The following is a 21,327-nucleotide window of genomic DNA, read 5'->3' on the forward strand; positions in this document are numbered from 1 at the left end:
TTCAGTCCCTAATAGCACAAGAAGAAAAGATGCCTCTTGGTCTGGCTCAGTCTTCCTGTCACCCAAACAACTGCTTTATCTGTAAAATCTACACTTGGCCTCTTGTGCCAGAGGAGGCTTTGTCAGGGAGTTAAAATGGAACTCTGGGAACCGAAGCGCTCAGGGCCCACAGCCGCAGCATTCCATGCTTTCGCCCTGAGTCTGTCTTGTTCAGGCAGCTGGGACTTAGAAGGGACCCTGAGAAGCTTCACGCTGTAACTGGTATGTACAAGACAAACGCAGCACACAAGCAACTCGTCATGCTCAGACACAGAAGGCGCCTTTTGACAAGATGAGTGAAAAGTGAACACGGTACAATTAGGAAATGCATCATTCATAAAAAGCGATGTATGCAAATACGCAGACGGATCCTGAGGTGACTTTTCTAATCCGTGAGGCTCAGAGACTATGGAGAGAAGTAGGGGCCTGGCGCCCTCACGCCACAGGCTGGTGCTTGGGAACATGCCAAGGCCTCCCAAGGCCGGGTGGAAGCCCACCAAGGCTGGGGCACTGAGCCGGTAGTCCCAGCTACTGAGGAGGCTGGGGCAAAAGGACTGTGAGCTCGGGGACCAGGCTGGGCAACTCTGAGACCCGGCCTCAGAGTAAAAGGCCGCGCTGAAATACCCCTGCAGAGCCCCGCTGCACTGCTCCCCCGCAGCCTCCCCAGGGGAAGTCCTGCGCGTCTCCCCTCAGGTCTCAGCGTCAGGGCAGCTCGCACGTCCAGAGGGAACTTCCGAAAGCCGCAGCCAGGCGCTGGCGTACTTGTCTCAAGTCCCTCTGCCCAGAGAACTGACTCGTCCTCAGCCCCACCCAGAGGCCTGCGCTGTGTGTGCATCTGTAGACTGCAGCGGCATCGCGCCATTCTCCCCCTGCCTCTGAGGTGCGGTCACAGCGGTGGCCTTCAGAATGCGGTGCTTGGCTCACTCCCCGGGGGGCGCCTTTTACCGGGTGTGCTCGGAATTGCTTGGGGGACTGTGGTTCACAGCCCTGCCAGCCACTCAGGAACGGGCGTGGGTGTGCAGGGCTCACGGCCAGTCAGTGCTTACGAAGCCTGAGCCTGAGCCCTTCTGCCTGGGAGAGAGCGCCGCCCTTTCTCAGTCCTCGAGCTCAGTGGCCGACCACAGGCTGGTGGGCGCCATCAGTGGCGCTGGCTGTGTGGGTGCAGGGAGGGAGGCGGGCCGGTGCCTGAGGAGAGCAGGCCTTGCGTGCAGTGTAGTGCAGCGCACACGCCACGGCAGTATAGAAGTGCTAGTTTCTCGTACGCCCCGGGCTGAGCCTCCTTTACCCCCAACAGACTCAGTTTCCCGCAGGTCCGTGTGTGTCTGTTAGTAGCGCTTGGCAGCCAGGAGCAAAGCAGCTGGCCTTCGGCTGGAAAGGAAGCAGAGAGAGGGACAGAGCGGGTGCTCACTCTTCGTCCGCTGTCTGGGGGCTCCGATGGTCTGCAGGTCTGAAGGCCCAGCTCGGCCCGGCCTGCTGTGCACAGAGGCAACTCCCAGATGCCTCAGCGGAGCACTTGGGGATGGAGGGGGGCTGGCCCCTGACCCGCCAAAGGGAAAGGCCTGGGGAGGGGCTGGGAGGGCAGTGTGTTTTAGGTTCTATGTGGGGATCATGGGGAGGGAAGCCAGTTTGTCTGAGCCAGTGATGTGCAGCTGCTGCTGGATGTGACCGTGGAATGCGGGGTACCATGGCCTCTCGGCCAGACCCACACCGCCTCCCTCGGGGTGAACAGGTCTGACTGTGTTTTCTAAGGCAGTGGACAGCTATTTTGTTCTACTCAGAACTTGCTATGGGAAAGCGCAGTTTTCCCTGACTCAGGGAGAACTCTCAAAGCGCCTTGGAAAGTACTTTGCTGGTGATGGTGAGAGCTGGGAACTTCTAGAGTAGTCTTTGTCTTTATGTAACAAGTACGTATGATGCAAATGACGTGTCGTGTGCATTTCTACATACTGTTCACTCCATCTTCACATGGAGCAGGTGTTCTCGTTATCCGTGCTTTGTAAATGAAGGCACTGAGGCACAGGAGTGTGGGTGGGCTGCCCACATCACACCCACAGGTAGAAAGTGTTACCGGGGTCTGAGCCTGGGACTTCACAGTCAGGCCCGTGCAGCAGCATCCCCGGCTCTGTTTGTTCAGCCGGCGTTCACCTGGCACGCACTCTGTCCCCGTGACGGACACATCTGCTCTGTGTGGAGGGACACAGAGGGCAACACCTGCGTGGCCCTCGAGAGCCACAGTGAGATGCACGGAAGGTGAACAGAAAGTGCAGAAACATGGCAGGTAGTTAATGTAAGTGATGAAGACACTGTAAGGGGACCCAGGGCTCCAGTCAGGGGCGAAGTCCTGACTCTCCTCCCTCACAGTCCCCCACACCTTGCCTTCTCGTCATGTGGCCCCATCCGTGCCCATCCGGACCCCTGGTGGCGGCAGCCTCCGCCTTAGCCCATCTGTCTTTCAAGTTTCGGTCTCCAAACCTCAGTTGTCAAACACCCAGAGAAGATTAGTAACGTTAGCACTGCATTGGGACAGTGAGCTTATTAGAATTTTATCTGAATATCAAGCAATTTGAAATATAAAGTTTTACTATTATTTCTTACTGTCCATGGATGTTTGACTGGATAAGTCCCTGTAGAATGTTAACAGACAACAGTGATATAGTTTTACAGAGAAAATTTGAGATCAAAAGCCATACGTGGTATTTTAGCATGACAATCATGATGACTTTTTGTAACACACTTAAATGTCCATCTTACTAGAGAACAGCCTTTTTAGTCAGTCATCTCTATCCAGTACATAAGAAGTTCTTATCTGATTTATTGTCCTTTAATGGGATGTCATTGAAGAAGTTTGTGAAATTGCTTGGACTGGTTAATGTCTGAGCATCTCTGAGTGTGGTGGCACATATATAGCACATACATCACGTAAGTTTTTGTTAAAAAGAAATTACCATTTGACTGGTGACCCCATGTTGGCTTGACATGAGCCTCCTATCGTAAGTAGCTGGAGTACAAGAGGAAACAAATGTCTGCATCTGAAAGAAATTGTTTACCGCCATAATCCCAGTTTTACATTCTAGAAGACCTGTACATCTGAATGCGTGAATACATTTAGTATCCCATGAGATTAACAATGATGAATTGTCATAGACATAGGAAAACTTCGGTTTCTTAATTTAGTTTTGCACCAAGAGCATCTTTTAATAAGAACTCTTATTGTGATATTTATAGAAAACCTTTTGGTGATGACCAATGTAAATATGTCATAATAACATTTTTAACAGTGTTTGTTGAGGTGTCTCGCATCAGGATATGGAGACTGCTGTGGTGTCCATGCATGAACAAGGCCTGGAGAAGTACTTCCAGGCAGCTGCTTCCTTACGCACTAAAGGGAGCCGTGTCCATGAGCTTCTCCCTGGCCTAAGGGATTTCTCTTTAATTATCTTAGCAAATTTTTGATGATCTATGAGAACCCAGTCATAACAATTAACACATTTTTTTATTTTAAAGAGACAAAAAAGCAATAAAAATGATACACGATTTCAAAACAAGATGATAGGAAATTAACAGTGGTTATATTGCATATTGTTAGCTTCAAATAATTGCTCAGATTACCAGGTACAAAAGCATGCAAAATTGTTCGACAATATAAGCACTAACAGTTCCTTTTAATGAACTAATAGAAATTAGTAGTACAGTCATCTTAACTATCTTGTATGTGTGTATATATCTTTTTTTCACTTCCTTCTTTTCTCCTTTCCCCATCCCAGTTGTTCTTTCCCTTTGAGCAGTTTCTTTCCATTTCACTGTATCTGTTGTACCTTTTGGAGAATAAATATTTTTTGACCAATGAAAGATTCCCAAGTTATTATAACAGAGAACAACATGCATTGCATTTATAAAACCAATTTTGATATCACTTTAATGCATTGGCAACCTGGATAGAAGCATGTCTTTAATTTTAATGACATTTCCCCATAAGCCAACTTAAATTACAGACAAAAGTTTCAAAAATCCAAAAACTGCAAAAACAAGAAAAATTTGAGCTCAAGAAAAACACCTCTTCACAGAGTAGACAGACAGACAAATACATACACGACAATTTGTTTATAAAATCAAGAGTGCACTCAGGTGTATTTTGGCCAAATTGAATTATAATTATAATGGCTCTTACAGTGTTTTGTTTGTAATTGTAAATAAATTAGTCAAAACTTTTTGTAGGTCAGTTAACAGATCTCATAATGATAATTTAGAAAGAATAAAACCTTTTACCTGCAGTCAGTACTATTTGTATTTTATTTTGTTTTAAGACTACTGGTAACTTCGTGCCCCTTCCTTTATGTACATCTCCAGTCATCTCCACACTTTTTTTTGTCGTGTTTTGGTTTTTTTGTTTTTGTTTTTGTTTTTTTGTCTTTCTGAGGCAGGGCCTTTCTTTGCAGTTCAGGCTGGCTTGAGCTCACTTTGTAGCCCAAGCTGGTCTCAAACTGGCAATGATCCTCCTGCCTCAGCCTCCCGAGTGTTGGGATTACAGGGACGCACCACCACGCTCAGCTTTTCCACATGTTCTGTCACCTGCTCAGACTTCTTTTCCTCTAGCGGCATTTCTGGGCTCACTCTGAAGACTTAACCCAGCCAGGCTGTGTCTAAAGCAGTTATAGAGATTTAGGCCAGTCAGACACTAACAGCCATTTCAGGTGGAGGTGTGTGCCTGATGTGAATCAGTACAGATCTCATTGGCTGCACTCTCTTGAGAAATGAAATAAAAAATTCTGCAAGATTTAAATCTGATGGAGGCTTATGTGTAGTATGGGCCAACACTGAACTTCAACACGATTTGGATTTTATAGCATGGCAAGCTCTGAAATGATTTTAAAGAGTTCTACAGCTCTGGCAACCCACTTGTGCCTTTGCTTTGGCTCCCACCAGGACTGCACCCCGTCCCCTGGCTGCATGCCCTTGTGGCACCCTAGCACCCATTCTAAGGGCAAATCTGATTGTAATTTTTATTTATATTCTCAAAAGCCAATTGAGCCGTGATAGCTTTGGTCCTGCTTGTGTTGCTGTGACTACCTGCACCCACACAGCAGCTGGTGCTGTGACGTAGAGCGGCAACCTGGGCACCCAGGAAGGGCAGGCACGGTGCACGCCACACATGGAAGGGAAACCGCCGTAGCTGTCCGTCCGTGCTGGGACAGACGTGCTGCCACAGGGCTCCCTGAACCAGGGCACATAGCCCATGTCCCCCTGCAGCTGGCCTGATATTTTCCCACGTCCCCTGCCCCGGCCGGGCTCCAGGCAGAGCTCCAGCTTCCCGCAGCACGGCTGGCCAGCACCACCCAGCAGGCTGCCTCCCCTGACCAGGGCTGTGTGAGGCTCGGGGAGGGGTGGAGCCCAGCGATCGCTCCTGTTCTCATACTCCTGGCTCTCAGCTGTCCCTGTAAGAGTCCGTAGGGACCTGATAGATTTGTGCTGGTTTGTTTTCTCCCGAGCCTTTCAGATCGAAGTGGTCTTTCCCAGACACCTCAGGCGGCAGTGACTGGCCGCTTTGCAAGGACTCCTGTGTCTGGGAAGTCAGCGCTTCCCGCAGAGCTCTGCCGGGAGCATTTTTGTTTCCTCTGTGCCTGAAGCAGGAGCTGTTGGCTGTGAGCACCATATGGACGTAGAACTGAGCAGACCAGATTCCAAGCTGAGGAAATCCCAGGGGAAATCACTTTTCCTGTCATGTGCCCTTTTAAGATTTTTTTCCGCTTCTCTCCCAGTTGTCCCTATCCACAGTGCCGGTCTGAGGAGACCGCGGGTTCTATCTGGCCACCTCTTGGGGTGTTTTGTTAACTCTGTTCCTGGCACGGGAGCCCCTGAGCATTAGCATGGCTCTTCCTGGGCCTTTCAGGCCAAACTGGTTTTGCTCCGAATGCCTCTGGGGTGACAGCCCTGACACCTGAGGCTGGAGCCTTTTACAGTAAACTCCAGCATAGAGCTAAATTGATCTGCAGTTTGCCCTGTGTTTTATTCCTGGATAATTAAACAAACTGCTTCTCACAGAGGACGACATGCCCTTTTCTTGCTCAGGAAAAGCTCTTTCCCTGTCTTCCCCACGCACCCCTGGCAAAGATTCCCTCTGTGAAGGCCTGCTGCATCTCAGGCCCTTTCCACTCTGAGTGGACTTCACTCCTTCAGGCTAAAAGTCCTAGTCCAGGGATTTCAGGTCCCTGTCCGGGGACCAGTTATCAGGGTCTCAGCCCAGCCCTGATCTCCTAAAAGAGTAGACAGCGAACAGCTTAAGTGAAAGAGACCAGACGTATGATTTGTGGAGCTCCTGGGAAGTCAGCGCTCTCTAGGAGTAACGGCAAAGAGCTCCCCACACAGCCCATGTTTATTTGGTTTCCAAATGAAGGAAGGGGTTACTGAGGCACGGCGGGAACTGAGCGGGACCTTGGGAGTCAGCTCAGAGACTTTCCCAGGCAGTAAATTTTGCCAGTTCAGAGGACTGTTTGATCTCCAAGGTTGGCAGCTCTGTTGCTCTGGACTAGGAGTGCCAGCAGCCCACGTCTTCGGCTGCCTGGCTCTGGGCTTGTCTTGACTTCAGAGCACTGTGCATGTGCCCCTTTCCGACAGCCAGAGGTCCCTGTGTTCAGCCTCTTAACCCTGCACACCTGGTCTCCAGCACCTCTTCTTCCATGAAACCATTAATGCCGTCGTCACAGGGTCCCCCGGATGCCCTCACTGAGCCCTCCTGTCTCACCAGCCCCGCTTCCAAATACCATTAACATGTGAATTTGAGTCAAGAGCCTAGTTTGGTTTTGTCTCGGTTGTTTGTTTGTTGTCTTGTTTTTCTGTAGTGCTGGAGATTAACCCATGGCCTGACACTGAGCTGTATCCCCAGTTCTTGCTCATTTTTTTGCTTTTTTAGCTTTTTTATTTTTCAGTGCTGAGGACCAAACCCAGGGCTTCCCACTTGCAAGACAAGCATTCTTCCGAGCCCGTCTTATTTTTTATTTCAAGACAGTGTTTCACTAAATTGCCTAGGCTGAACTTGAATTTGCAATCCTCCTGCCACATCCTCCCAGACCACTGGCATTCCTGCCGTGAGCCACCATGACCAGCTTGGGGGTTGGCGTGACCTTTTGGGGACACATTCAAACCACAGCAGGAGTGAAGGAAGATGTCCCTAGAAGAGGATAGTTGAGTGTTCAGGAGAAGCAAGAGACAGCTGGTGTGGTGGCGCACGCCTGTAATCCCAGCACTCGGGAGGCTGAGGCAGGAAGATCGTTGTGAGTTCAAGACCAGCCTGGGCTACAAAGTGAGCTCAAGGCCAGCCTGAACTGCATAGTGAGACCCTGTCTCAAAAAGACAGAAAAAAAAAAAAAAAACAGGAGAAGCGAGAGAGGGCGGGAAGACAAGAGAAAGGAGAAGCACTCCAGACTAAGGAACGGCATGTATGAGATGAGGGAGATTGGAGCGGCTTAGTGGGTCTGTTTTGCCTTCCGCACTAGGCGTGTCGGGGACTCTGACTACAGTGACGGGGAAGAGGACTTCTACTACACCGAGATCAAGCTCAACACCGACTCAGTGGCGGAGGGGCTGAGCAGCCTGGCCCCGGGCTCACCCTCCCAGTCCTTGGCCTCCCCTCCGACCTTCCCCATCCCAGACTCAAGCCGAGCAGAAACCCCTGGTGCCAGAACCGACTCTAAGCTGGTGACACCGTTGAGCCGCTCCGCCCCCACCACCCTCTACCTCGTGCACGCGGACCACGCGTACCAGGTGACTGGCGGGACAGGGAGGGCAGTCGCTCCAGCCGGCCCGAGACGGGGGCCGTGGCCTGGGAGCGAAAGATAATTCAGAGGGAAAACAGCGTCACACGCTGCGTGTCAGTAGCTAGGTTGGTTTCTTCCTTTCTCCTAGGAAAGCCAAGATCTCACAGATGAGCCTGTGGATTCTCAGGTTCCCCAGTGCTGGCTGTAGGTCTGAACCCGTAGAGGCTGTGAGGAGGATTAAAGTCCTTAACATTATAAAGCTCTCAGAACAGGGCCTGGCACCTTGTACCTCTTAAACTAAGAATAAAATACATGACGAGAGGAGCCTTGAAAGCTTTGGCACGGTGAGGAAGCCCCCTGCACTCCAAATCTGGGACTCCAGCCCACCCTGCCTTTTAAATGGGCGGCTAACCCGCTCGTGGTTCTCAGTGTCAGTGTCTCCTGGAACTGGTGGGAAGTGGAAATTCTTGGGGACCCTGCCCCAGACCTGCTGGCTCAGGGCCAGGAGAGGACCCAGCAGACCCTCCAACAGATTCTGATTCCCGCGAAGTCTGACTTCAGAGGTGAATCCCACCGGAGCTCCTTTCCCCCGTCATTATCAACTCATCTGCGGGTTTTTGTGAAAATCTACTTTATAAACACGAATTATGTTCTTCCATCCCTGTTTTATAAAACTTTTTATGAAACCACATAGTAGCCAACTAGACTGAAACCCCAAATTGCTTTAGTCATTCCTGGTTATGAGGCGTCTAGGTCTGGGTCTGTCCTGTTTCTTCTCGATCATTAATCCACTGTGAGCATCTCCCTGCCTGTAACTTTTTTCTTTAAATTCTCAGAAGAGGAATTATTACGACAGTTGGAACATGAGTGAGCAGTTTATGGACCTTGCTATGTATTTCCAAAATACTATCCACTGGTACCATTTACAAAATTACTGTCACTAGCCCATAAATTTGTAACTAGAAAAACTAAGCCCATAAAAGAAGAACTCAGCCACCCACTTAGCTGACTTGGACTCAGGAACAGTGGGGAGGACCGATGATTAAATTGCCTAACGTGATAAATTTCATTCCTGACCTTCACTGGTAGTCCAGAGAATAACTCATTCGTCATTCTTGTTAGGGTTGCTTCTGTGTCAGAAATCACGGTCTTGAACAAAATTAAATCATTTTGCTCACCTGTACAATGAAGAGTTGGAACACACACTGTGTGATCTAGAAGGTTCTTACCAAACTTGTACCCATAGTATTATGACTTTTTCCTACATTTTGTAAATATTCAGCCTAGAAAATACTAAACACATTTCAAGAAAAGAACGCTCACTCCTAAATGCAGTCACCAGAGGGCCCCTTGGTTAATATGTTCGTATGTCCTTTCATACTTCGTTCTGTGTCCATAAATACACGTTTTACAAAGAAATCTATTGCAGCCCTTTTTTACTCTCCCCTCCCCCGCTTAATCTACCATGAACATTTCCCCACACTAGTGAGTCTTTTTAATAATATTTCAAGAGCTCCTTGGTATATCATACGAGATATTTTTACCTTTTTCCCTACTACTGGACATTCCTGTCCTTTTCAGTTTTTAATATCTGCTATCTGGTTCTGCAATGAACATCCTGGTACTCTTTTCCTGAGAGTGAATTCTTAGCAGTAGACTCGCTAATTCACAGAATGCTAAGCATTTTTTGGTACACACTGCGAAGTTACACTTCCAAAACGATGTGCCAGTTCACTCATCGTTTTCCAGTTTATTCTTCAAGTATGTATCTCCCAATCCGATAGGAAAGAAGAGCTTATACGTTTCCTAAATATGCTTATGTATATGAAATAAAATTTCTCCTCAGAAATTAATAGTCAAAAGCCATCCGCTTTAGATAGATTGCTTGAAGATACAGAGGCGGGTATCCTTTTCTAGCTACTCCCTGTGACCCTGTTTAATCTGCACCCATTAGGTAATTAGTCTAAGTAAGTAATGCAGCCGATACCATTCCTGAGGCCCTGCTTCGGTAGCGACAGCTGATGGCTCTGAGGACAAACGTTCCTTCATAACAGCTTTCTCTGTTTTCCCCTGAACAGGCCACACCCCCGGTGACCATTCCAGGATCGGCCAAGTTCACCCCCAACGGCAGCAGCTTCAGCATTTCCTGGCAGTCCCCCCCAGTCACTTTCACAGGCCTTCCAGTAAGTAGAAACACAAGCCAGAACCTACGAGAGCCAAATGTAAACTTACAGGAAAACTGTAGGAAATGCACGTCAGAATGCCAGAGGTTCTGTATTTCTCAAGCAATATTTATAAACTCATCGGCAAGGTATCTCATGGTTCAGGCATCCCAGTGGGAAGGTGTCTTGACTGGCATTTTAGAAAACTGGAAGAAAGTTTCAACTGTTGGTAAATAAGTTGTTGGAAATACATTTTTGTGCTGGTGATATTTCTTTATGTTTCCAAAAGACATATAGAATAGCTAAAACCATAGCTTATCTGGAAAAGGTGGTATTTGTCATTATAAATAACTTTATAAAAATTATTAGTTTGAAATTATTATTTTGCAAGTGTGTCCCTTGAAGATTGAAAAGTAATTTAAATCTTTTTTTCTTTCAAAGCCTGCACAATTCATGCTGATGATTTGAAAATAAGCAAGTGCTAAAACATGCAACCAGATTTAAAGAGTCCCTAAGAATTAACTTGACATATTAAATGATTTCTGTCTGATAAATTGCCATGAGTGAACTTGATTCCTAACCGCTTATTTAAAAAATGTGTTGGGTCTTGTATGGCTTATCGCAGAACACCCGAGACCCACACCCTGAGGACACCCACGGTGCTGTGTGACTCCTGATAAGGTTCGGAAAGTGGCTTACGATAGCAGATGTCAGCTGTGTTCCCCCCACCCCTCAAAGAAGCCACAAAAGCTTCTTATTGTCAACCACTGGGGACTCTAGGGGCTCCCAGCAAAGTCTAAAGCCTCCTGTGGAGCTGATAAAAATGAAAGTGGCCGAACGAATTATGCTGTGCTCTGTGGATGAATATTTATTAAATTCCATAGAGGAACAGCCAACAGTAAAAAGCATCCTGCTGGCAGCAATTTGGAAATGGTGGCTTCCAGAAAACACTCCTGGAATGTGATTTTTAAACAATACCAGGGCTCTGGAATACACACTGCTCGTTTAATGACCAAATTCAGGCTGCGCAGCCACATCGTTAAATTAATTGGCCGCTAAATGAGTAATTGTATATAGTATGTATATTACAGTATTCAAAACAAAGAAGTGGTCAAAGGAAAATTCAACTTGATAACTCTTACATACACAGTACTGTAAAGAAATAACAAAACCACAGTGCTTTATTGTACAGTACAATCAGCAAAAATTACTGTAGACAGTGTACTGTATAAAAAAGACATTGAGGCGCTGTAAACAGGGTGTACAGAACTGTACCCAAAAAAAGGGGTCCTTAAGTCTGGAACTTAAGGAAGTAAGTCTGAACAGCATACCTCGGTCATAAGTCCGAGCCATCATTACGCAGGTAGACTGTCAAATGAGGAATGTCTGTATTGGATGTCGTATTATCAAAATAGTTCAGGGAAGATGATTCCTCCCTGAATGCACGCTGCCCAGTAACCTTTAGAATAACGTCCAGCAGCCTCCGACCCATCATCGTATCCGCTGGGTTCAGGCAGTGCTGATCCCTCACATGTCGGAAAAGGGAGGGATGAAAATGATTCAGAAAACCCAGGATATTTATGGGACAGCAGTGATATGGAAGTGCTCATCCACGATTACTGCACACAGACGCAGTCCAGAGGTGATCTTCAGCAAATCCGTAAAGCTTCTGCTCCTGTCCTTCCTCACTGCCCTTTCCTGGTGCCTTCCCAGCTGCCGTGAATCTTCAAGGTTACACTGACCGCACGGTTGGATGTTGTGGAAGCTGTGTTCGAAAACGCAGTTTTGGCTCATTAATGAGGGAGCTTCTGCAGGTCGTTACAAGGGCCAGGGTAACTAAGGTACTACCAGTAAGATATCCCAGGGCCATGAACCTGCTCGACCCTGCAAAAGGTTTTGGAAATGGCAGTGGCTTTAATAGAGTCACTGCTCTGTCCACCTCTGCAGTAAATACTTGGGAGGATAGAAAGATACATAAAGTGTGTAGTAAAGAAGCTTACTCACCAGGGGTATAATTCAAAAATTAAACACAAAACAATGAGCCAAGCATAACAGGGTAACTAATTGTTCAGTTGTTTCCCTTGAGAAAATATGTGCATCCCTATGATATGAGACATTTCTACGTATCAGAAAGTTTCAAAATTAACATCACTTCTCAAGAGTTTCTTATATTTGAGAATTTATTAACTCAAGTGAATCATTTTCTTATCACCTGAGGAGCTTTGGGAAGCAAATAGTCCTTAGTGAATGTGCCTGAAATACTGTGAGCTACAGGCCCCGCCTGCTTCAAGACCCAGCCTCCTTCCTGCAGCTGCGTTGTTAAATGACCGCTGAGGGATTACACATAGTGTGTGCATCCCAGTATTCAGAGCAAGGAAGTGATGGCTTTGCTTTTATTTGCACAGCTCTTACATGCAGTACTGTTCTGTGTAGTAATGTAGAACTACAGTACTCTACAATCAGCAAAAGTTACCGTGTAAACGAGAGGTACTGCACACAAAAAAAGACACTGAGGCTCTGTAAACAAGATGTGCAGAACTGTACCCCAAAAAGCAGTGTGCAATTCAGAGCAGTGATTAACCAGCAAGCCATTAAATGGGGAATATGTGTAATTATGGAAGCTGCCAGTTTCCCTGAGCGGCGGTAGCTGCTGGCCACCAGGTGACCTTGGTGGTGGGCATCAGGAGAGACCAGCTTAGTGGTGCAGGTATTAGTTTTGCTTCTGGCAAGACACTGACGGACCACCGTGGGTGTCAGAGAGAACAGTCTGTCCTTGTGGGGTCCCACTCCTCAGTACTCGTAAAGAGGCCCAGAGAGACTGTTCGTATCCCGTGTGACACGGCCCTCTTCTCAGCTGCAGTTACAGAGTTCCGTTCACCCGGTTTCCGAACGCTTTAACTCCTGCCTTGGACTGGGAAGAAGGTACACCGCGTTGCTCATCTGTGGAAAGGATAACTAAACAAACTCTCCCCTCTGCTTCCTTAGCTGGGCTGTCTCCTTTTGCTGAAGGGAAGTGGCGTGGTGTGGTTCTGCTGCTAGCTGCCTGCTCTCCACAATTCCTAAACGTCTCACACAGTGAGGTGCCTCTCAGGATCCTTGATGCCGCTTTTTTTCCAACGGTGAAATTTTAAAGTTCTGCTCGGACACTGTGTATGTCTGTAGCCTAATCTTCATGCCCTGCGCTTTCTCTGAACCCCGCATTTCCTTGTGCTGGTTACCAGGGACATGGTGCCCGGAGCTCTGATGGTCTGTGCAGAGTCCGGGCTAACCAGGTACCCGCTAAACTCCTGAGTCCATTCTGATTTATTTCTTCACGACAGTTCCCATTCTGTCTGGCTGTGTAATCTTCCTTGATCAAGACTAAAATTAGGTCTTTTTAGCAGTCAGGTTTGCCGTTCCTCTTTTAAAATAGGAGTGGGGGTGGGTATTTTCAAAGACTCTAGTTTCACTCTGGAGAACCAAGAGTGCTACACTAAAACTTTCCTTCTGTTGCTTAAGCCCCCATCAGTGCTTTAAAAAAGTAGATGCCGGCTGCACTCCTCTTTCACTGATGGGCTGGCTTCGCGGATGGCCTACGCCATGGAGAGTCGGGCCTGTCACGTGGCCACAGACTGGGAGCGGAAGCTGTCCCTGAACTGCCCGTGCTCGTCCCGGCCCCTGGAAGGCAGGGAGCCAGGTGGAACCCAAGAACCTGGGGGTTTCTTCCTCCTCAGATGGTGTAAGAGTTTTAAATTGTAATCAGTATTAATGATGGCTTCAGTGAAGTCCAAACTGTAGGATCGAGCAGTTTCTACTTTATAAAATACTGTAAAGACTTTTTTTAAAAAAACTTTCTCTTTGTACTCCAAAGCAGATACCCCAGGGTTGCCAGGCTCGTTCAGGGTTCCCTTCCTCCCTCACTGAGACCTGGTGTTGAGGAGGAGGGGGGTTAGACACCTGCCAGAGGGCGGGGGCATTCCCTCGGAGCAGTCCCAGGGTTGGGAGCATTTTACTTATTCATTTGCCTGTGCTCCATTTCCTGAAAGTGGGCTTTAATGAGTTCCCTAAGTAAGACCCGCTTCCCCAGGTGCAGGAGAAGGCTGATCTGCATATTTACAAACACTGCTCTGCGTCCTGTCTTCTCCAGCCTAAGGCTGTGCGGGATAGAGGGAAGGAGACCCTCACTAATTATAGCTGTCTTTGACCTGCTTTTCCCCTAGTGCCTTCGGCTCTGACTCCCTCCATGCCTTTCTCTGACTTTCTTTTTATGACAGAAATCAAGCGCTCTTCCCTTCAGTTAGTCAGCTCAAGCTACCAAAACAAAACACTATAAACCGAATGGCGTGAACAACAGAAATTTACTTTTTCACAGCCATAGAGCCTAGAAGTCCAGGATCTAGGTGGCTCCTGGCGAAGGCTCTCCCCGGGATTGTAGGCTGGGCCTTCCCTGAGTGCGGGAGGGTAGTGCGGAGAATGAGGGGCACAAGAGGAGGAGGGGGAGACCCTGATGCCCTGTAGGATCAGGGCCGCACCCTCATGACCTCATGTAACCTTAATCTCTTTAAGCCCTACCTGTATCTCCAAGTACACCACATGGGGAAGGGGCAGCAGTGCTTAATTGTTAGATGCTTCATGGGTTTTGGATTTGGGAGATTTTTTTTTTTAGTGCTTTGAGAGAGGGTTCAAAAAGGTATTTTATAAGAGCTTAAAAAGCCAGGTATAGTGGCACACACCTGCATCCTAGTGCCCTGGGAGGCTGAGACAGGAGGATTTTAAGTTTGAGCCCAGCCTGTGCAATTTAGTGACTTCTCGAAACCTTGTCTCAGAATAAAAAATATAAAGGGTTGGAGATGTAGCTCAGTTGAAAACGCTGGGTTCAATCCCCAGTACCACCCAACTAATAATGATGATGATGGTGGTGATGATGGTGATGATGATGATGATGATGATGGTGGTGGTAGTGATGATGATGATGATGGTGATGATGATGATGATGATGATGATGGTGGTGGCGGTGGTGGTGGTCAAAACCAGCCAAAGGTCTCTTCTGTTCTGTTTGAGGTAGAAAAATCACGGAGAAAATAAGTTGCTCCAGTATATTCATAGATGGGCAAAACATCCATGTTGTTTTTCTCTTCTTGGGCGCAGGTGCACATCCTAGCTCAGGTATCTGTGAGCTTGGACCTCTGTCCAGTCACGTGGAGCTTGCACGGCAGTGACCTGCGGCACTCTGACACCGCCTGGGGGGTTGTCGTCTGACACGGCCTGGCGTGTGGTGCGTGTGGTGGAGCGCTGTCACTAGCCTACTGCGGGAGAGAAAGTGGCTTCTCCCCACTTAGGAATGATGCGTGGAACTCAGACTCCGCACCAGCAAGGGGCTAGCCAGCCTTCGCAGACCGTAGCTTCGAGGTGTGAGCTTGCGCCTAATCGGTAGACAAGTTCCGGAGACGCTAGGGACACATAGCCTAATGACTTGACTTAGAAATTGCGTACAGCGTTGTCCAAGTACGTCATAAAGTGTATTTATAAAACATGCCTTACGGTAGAAGTTAGGAAAGGTTAAGAAATAAAGATTTTAAAATGTGGAGGTCCCTGGGAGAGACTTAAAATAATGCTTTCTTGGGCTTTGTTTTAGAGCGCTCTTTCTTCTTTGTCAAAACTTGGATGAATTTATCAAGACAGAACATTTGCACATCTTTGGGGGCACATCACGGTAAAGGAATATATGTATACAATGTGTAATAATCAAATCGGGACAAGAACTCTTTTTCATAGTTATTTTGAAATATAGCGTAGGTTGTTCGACGTAGAGTTACCTCCAGTGCTGAGGAAGAGTCCCCACGCTGTCATCGGTGCGGCTTACTGACCATCTGTCCCTTATTCCACTCTGTTCCCCTGAACGATTAACTTACTAGTTTTACAAGTGTGGTGCTTATCTCTGTGTCTGGCCTATTTCATTTGACATAATGACTTCTCGTTCATCCATGTTGCTGCAAACACAAATTTCATTGTTTTTGACTGAATAATATTCATGTGTGTGTGTGTTACATTCTCCTTATCCATTTATCCATTGGGTTAATTCCATAGTTTAGCTGTTGTGAATAGGTGTCAGTAAATATGGCTGTGCAAGTGCTTTTTTGACGCACCCGGTAGTGGAACTGCTGGATCGCTCTGGCGTTAGTCAGTTTTCTGAGTATTCTCCATATCGTCTTCCACAGTGTGTACCAATTTACATTCCCACCAGCAGGGTTCGGGTCCCCTTTCTCCACACCCCGCCCGCCCTTGTCATCTCTCATCTTTCTGATGACAGCATTCTACCCGGGGTGAGGTGGTAGCTGGTCGTGGCTCTGATTTGCATTTCCCTGATGATTACTGAGACTGAGCACCTTTGCATGTACGTGTTGGCCGTTCATATGTCTCTTTGAGAAGTGTCTGGTTAGTTCTTTAGCCAATTTTTAAATTGGGTTGGGGAGTATTCATCTTTTTTAGTTCCCTATATAAGTCTAGATATCCCTCCCTTGTCAGAGGCATAGTTCATAGATACTTTCTCCACTCTGTGTGAGTTCCTTTAGTCCTGCTCCTTCCTTGGCTGTGCAGAAGCCTGTCCCTTTGACGTGACCCGTTTGTCTGCTTTGCCTGTGTTGCTCGTGCCAGTAGGACGCACACTGTTTGCATCAGTTATATGGCAGGAGCGAAGAGTGACGAGAGCAGGGCTTTGTGGTCACGTTGCCTTCAGAAGGGAGTTCCACGACTCGCTGCACAGACAGTGAGATTCAAATCCCAGGTCCACCATTGATGGCCGTGCGGCCTCAGCAGTGCACTTAACTGCTCCATTTCCTCGTCTCTGTGGTGAAAATGACAGTAAGTGTGCCCACAGGGTCATTGTGAAGGTGCAGCTGGAAGGGCTGGGAGCTTAGCTCGGTGCTGTGAGCAGGCGCAAGGCTTGGGCTGGATTCCCGGAGGGTGGGCAGGGGCGAGGCAGGGGAGCAGAGGGTCTGACGTAATACATGGGGGGCACTTGGCCCACACTCAGCCTCCACAGCGAGCCCCCGGTAACTACTGCCACGCTGCATGTGCTGTCCACTTTTCCGCTCGATGCCTGAATTTCTTTATCTCCAAGATGCAAATAATATCACTTACTTTCCAGATTTGTTGTATTAAGAGAGAAATAAATCCCTAGCAGGCTGTCTTTCGCATTTGCGTATACTGTATAAATGTTAGTTCCCTACCTCAGCTACACCTTTGGTTCCCCACCTTTATTCTCCCATAAAACATGATTGTGTTACTATAAAGTCGCAAGGAAAACGCTCAAGGCAGGCTGTGTTGGGCCTGTGGTGGAAGTAACCACAGCCCCCGTGTGAAGCGGGTCCCCACTGCACTGCACCCTGTAGAAACCTAAGCCTGCTGTGCCAGGGGGAGCTGCACAGACAACACGCACCCCCCATGAAGAGCACCCTCAGCAGGAGCCAAGGTGGGACAGAACGGCCAGGCCCACAGCAGGACCATCCTCCTCCAGCAGCGCTGTGGGGTTTTCAAAGCCTGTCCCTCGAGCCTCGCTGCCGCCATGCCATTTCCCTTCTCAGGAAGTGGCCCCACTACCTGGGCCAGAGCCCAGGACGGCGATGGGACTCCCAGGGCCGTCAGTGATGCCAACGACGTGCTGCACACGCATGCCGCGAGTGAGTCCGCCAGCACAGACCTCAGAGAGCCTGGATCCATCTTTGTTTTCTCTTGACTCGTTCTTGCTTTATCTAAAGAATAGCAAACCCTTTTCCAAGCTTCAAGCCAGAGCCTGAATCTGCGTCTCACACACACTCACTCACTCACACACACACCTGCTGCAGCACCGAGAGCCATGAGCTCTGACTCTCTGGGAGGAAGAGGAACCCTTCAGAGGCCGCCTTTCACCACCCCCAGTAAGTTAGGGTTCTCTCTCCTTCAGTTACACCTCAGCGGCTACCCTGCTTCCGGAACTCTCTTCAGGACTTAGGGTCTGAGCGACCTTGCCTTTGGACTTCCGTCTGCCCACTGTAGTGTACGAGGGCAGAGACTGTCGTGCTCACTGCTGCTGGCACCTGCCCTAGGACAGTGCCTGGCGTGCGTGAGGAAGCCAGCCCTCTTTCTGCAGGTTCCACATCTGCAGACCCAACCACCCCACACGACACACTTTAAATTACATGCACAGGCTTTTCCTGGCATCGTTCCCTGGACAACGGAGGGCCGCACTGTGTACACAGCACTCATGTCGTATTGGGTACTGGAGAGAAATCAAAAGTATGTGGGAGGATATGCAATACTGCAGCTTTAGCATTTGCATAGATTCCGAGCAGATACCGTACCATTTTACATGACAGACTTGGCAACCTGCGGATTTTAGTATCAGCAAAGATCCTGAAATCAGTCCCTGCCGCAGACCCAGAGGGGTGACAGTGCCGAAGAGACGACAGATGAAGAGCATCCGGTGCGCCTCGTAACACCTCATACAGAAGGACTCTGGCAGCTTCGCACGTCTAGACCCTTCCATTATCCATGCCCGATGAAAGCAGTATCACCGTCACCCGAACTAAACTTTTTCCAGTTCTCTGACAGCTCACCTGGTGCCCTTGGCATCTTACAGTCACCTTTAAGGTCTCGCTGTCCTGACAGTTCAGAACCATTCCTGTGAGTCCATGCTGGACCTTCTGCAGCGGTCACGGACATCTGAGCCGTTCGGTCCCTGTGTTCTGCATCTTATACAAAACCAAGTGCATGATGGGAAGGGCTGGGGGCCTGCTACTCGGAAGGAGAAAGATGCTACACACACGAGATGCAAACACGGAGCTCCAAGGCTTTGACCTTTGTAAAAGTCTGTATGTCCATCTGTTGGCCCTCCCTTCACCCAGCTTTAGCTTAGAGACAGAAACGGTGGCACACAATTATTCAGAGTCACGGCAGCAATCATTTAAATATTAGGGGTTTTGGGCCCGGATAGTTTTTAAATTAAGGTCTGGAAAAGGCGTCTTTGGCAGAGAAAATCAGTTCTGCAGCTGTGCTTTCGAAAGGCTCCACGCCTGCACGTTGGTGCGGTGTCTCTATCTTCTAGGTGATTGAGCTTTTAGAGGTATTGACGGCCTCCTCCTATGTACAGAAAAACTTTACTTCCCTGAAACACCAGTTTCTTTTGCTGTAAAAATTAGTTTTTTGCAGCTTTCAAGAAGCTCATGATCTGGGAAGTATTCAGTGTTCTGAGAGCAGGCAACACAACAGGACCTGCGAGTCATCCGCGGGGTGCTGAGGGCAGCAGGCCTCTCGCTGCTGCCCCAAGACGGGGAACTGTAGCATGGTCCAGCTCTAGTGTCAGTTACAACTGTAGCACAGCCCATCTCTGCTGCCACATGCTCTGTAACCTTCATTGAGTCATAAGCCTCCCTGTGCCTCGGTTTCCTTACCTCTAAGATGGGGCCAGTTATGTCACGAGTTCACTTTGATAATGAAAGCTGCTGTTGCCGTGCCTGGCGTGCGGTGGGTGTTGGGTAGGTATTATGTGGATGGCGGATGTTCTTGATTTGCTCAGACTCCAGGCCCCTTGCTTTTATTCCCCTCTGGCCCAGAGGCTGCTGTAGAAATGTCTCTTAGGAGAATCCATTTATTTAGCAGCTGTGAATGATCTGGTAGAGCAAACAGAAGGCAGAGGTGTGTGTGGTGATGGAGTCACTGTCTAACTGTGTAGTGTTAGATAAACCACGTAACTGCTCTAGACGTTTCTCATCTTCAAAAAGGGAAATCATGAAGCTCACTCGACAAGGCTCAGGAGGGTGAGACAGAAATACACTTTAAGGTTTACAGTGTTACTCAAGGGAAAGTGTCACGATGAGCAACTTGGAATGCGAAGACATTAAGGAAGGAGGAGTTTTAAGGTGTTACTTCTTGGGGGCTTTTCTGTGTGCAAATATATTTCAGTTCCTTTTGTTTTCTGTTTTATTCTTTTCTAACACTCTTCATGTGATCAGTATGTGTTTTATTAGTACGTTTACAGTACAGAATTACACTAACCGAGGGGAATTGATATATGAACATAACGCATTTCAATTCTTTTTCCCCGTTTTCCCCCACCCACCTTTTATTCGCCACTGTCGGCTCCCTTTATCTTAAAGTCCTTACAAAGTTAATTATTGTACATACAAGTTAACAGTCAGGCTAACAGGCCAAAAAAAATACAAAACACATAGGACAATTATAGTAAATTGGGGTACACTTTTAGATACAGTGTCCATGGAGTATAGTAACATTTTTTCTTTTGTCTTTTGATTAGCACTTTATTTGTATGTTGCATTTCTCATATAAGAGAAACCATGTGATATTTATAGTCTCCAGGTGCATCCATTTTCCTACAGACTCAAGTTTGTCCTTCTTTATGGCAGAGTAGTACTCCACTGTCACAAAAACCGCATTTTCTTCATTCATCTGCTGATGGATATGTAGGCTGATGCCCAGACTTAGCTCTTGTGACTTGTACTGCTTTACGTATGGGCATGCATGTGCCACTGTAATACGACGTCTTTATTGTTTGGAGAAGAAGATACCCAGAGGGCAGTAGCTGAGTGGAATGGAATTTCTGTTTTGTGTTTTGAGGAGTCCGCAGGCTGACTTCCGCAGTGGTTGCGCCAGTCTACACCCCCTCCAGCAGTGAAGGGTTCTTCTTCCCCAGCAGAGCCATTTGAATTCCGCCCTGGTGCCCCTCGTCTGTTTAACACGTGTCCCCATGGGAAAGCATTGCGCCTTCCTGTCTGACGGGGAGGAGCAGCTGCTGGACTCTGACTCTGTGTCTTTAACAGGTGTCACCAACGCACCATCACCCCCCGGCGGGCGCCGGCGAGCAGCGGCAGCACACCCACACGGTGCTGTCCTCCCCGCCCAGAGGGGCCGTCGGCCTGAGGTACGTCCGCAGAAACTCGCTGCTTTCCAGGGAACCACCTGGAGAACAGAAAGACGGCGAAGTGCGGGCGGCGGGTGCAAGTCTCCGTCAGGCTTGTCTTCCGTCCGCACAGCGCCCCTTCCCGCGCACCAACGGCGATTTACAGTGGGTAATTTCCAGTGAGTTTCCTTGCAGAGTAGAACTGTGCTGCCTTGGCCTCTGTATGAAATGAACCACAGGCTTTTCATCCAGACGGGGCCCCCGGGAAGTCCCTAACCACAACTCCCGAGACAGAAGTGAGGGAGCCCTGGGAAGTGCGTGCTGGGAAACTTAGAACAGAGCGCTGTTGCGCCCTTAGCCTGTGGTGTGCGGGGCTGGCCAAGGGGACGCGTCACGGAGGAGGAGCTCGAGGGCTGCCCGAGCCAGCTGTGGCGGCGCCGTGCCCGCAGGGGAAGCATCTGGCACGTGCTGACGTCGGACCCGAGAGGCCCTGCTGTGCCTC

The 21,327-nt window shown here is 48.4% G+C and overlaps 1 protein-coding gene across 1 annotated transcript in view; it reads left to right on the forward strand.

Annotated features, from left to right (window-relative positions):
• Znf704 (zinc finger protein 704) overlaps nt 1-21,327 on the forward strand; it is a 131,966-nt gene that overhangs the window by 108,974 nt on the left and 1,665 nt on the right. Inside the window, exons 5-7 of the mRNA XM_005392059.2 lie at nt 7,530-7,797; nt 9,869-9,973; nt 20,746-20,846. Of these exons, the coding sequence (XP_005392116.1) occupies nt 7,530-7,797; nt 9,869-9,973; nt 20,746-20,846 (474 nt within the window). The remainder of the gene's footprint in view (nt 1-7,529; nt 7,798-9,868; nt 9,974-20,745; nt 20,847-21,327) is intronic.

The sequence above is a fragment of the Chinchilla lanigera genome, unplaced genomic scaffold, assembly GCF_000276665.1.
Source record: "Chinchilla lanigera isolate Chin_1 unplaced genomic scaffold, ChiLan1.0 scaffold00043, whole genome shotgun sequence".
NCBI classification, from domain to species: Eukaryota; Metazoa; Chordata; class Mammalia; order Rodentia; family Chinchillidae; genus Chinchilla; species Chinchilla lanigera.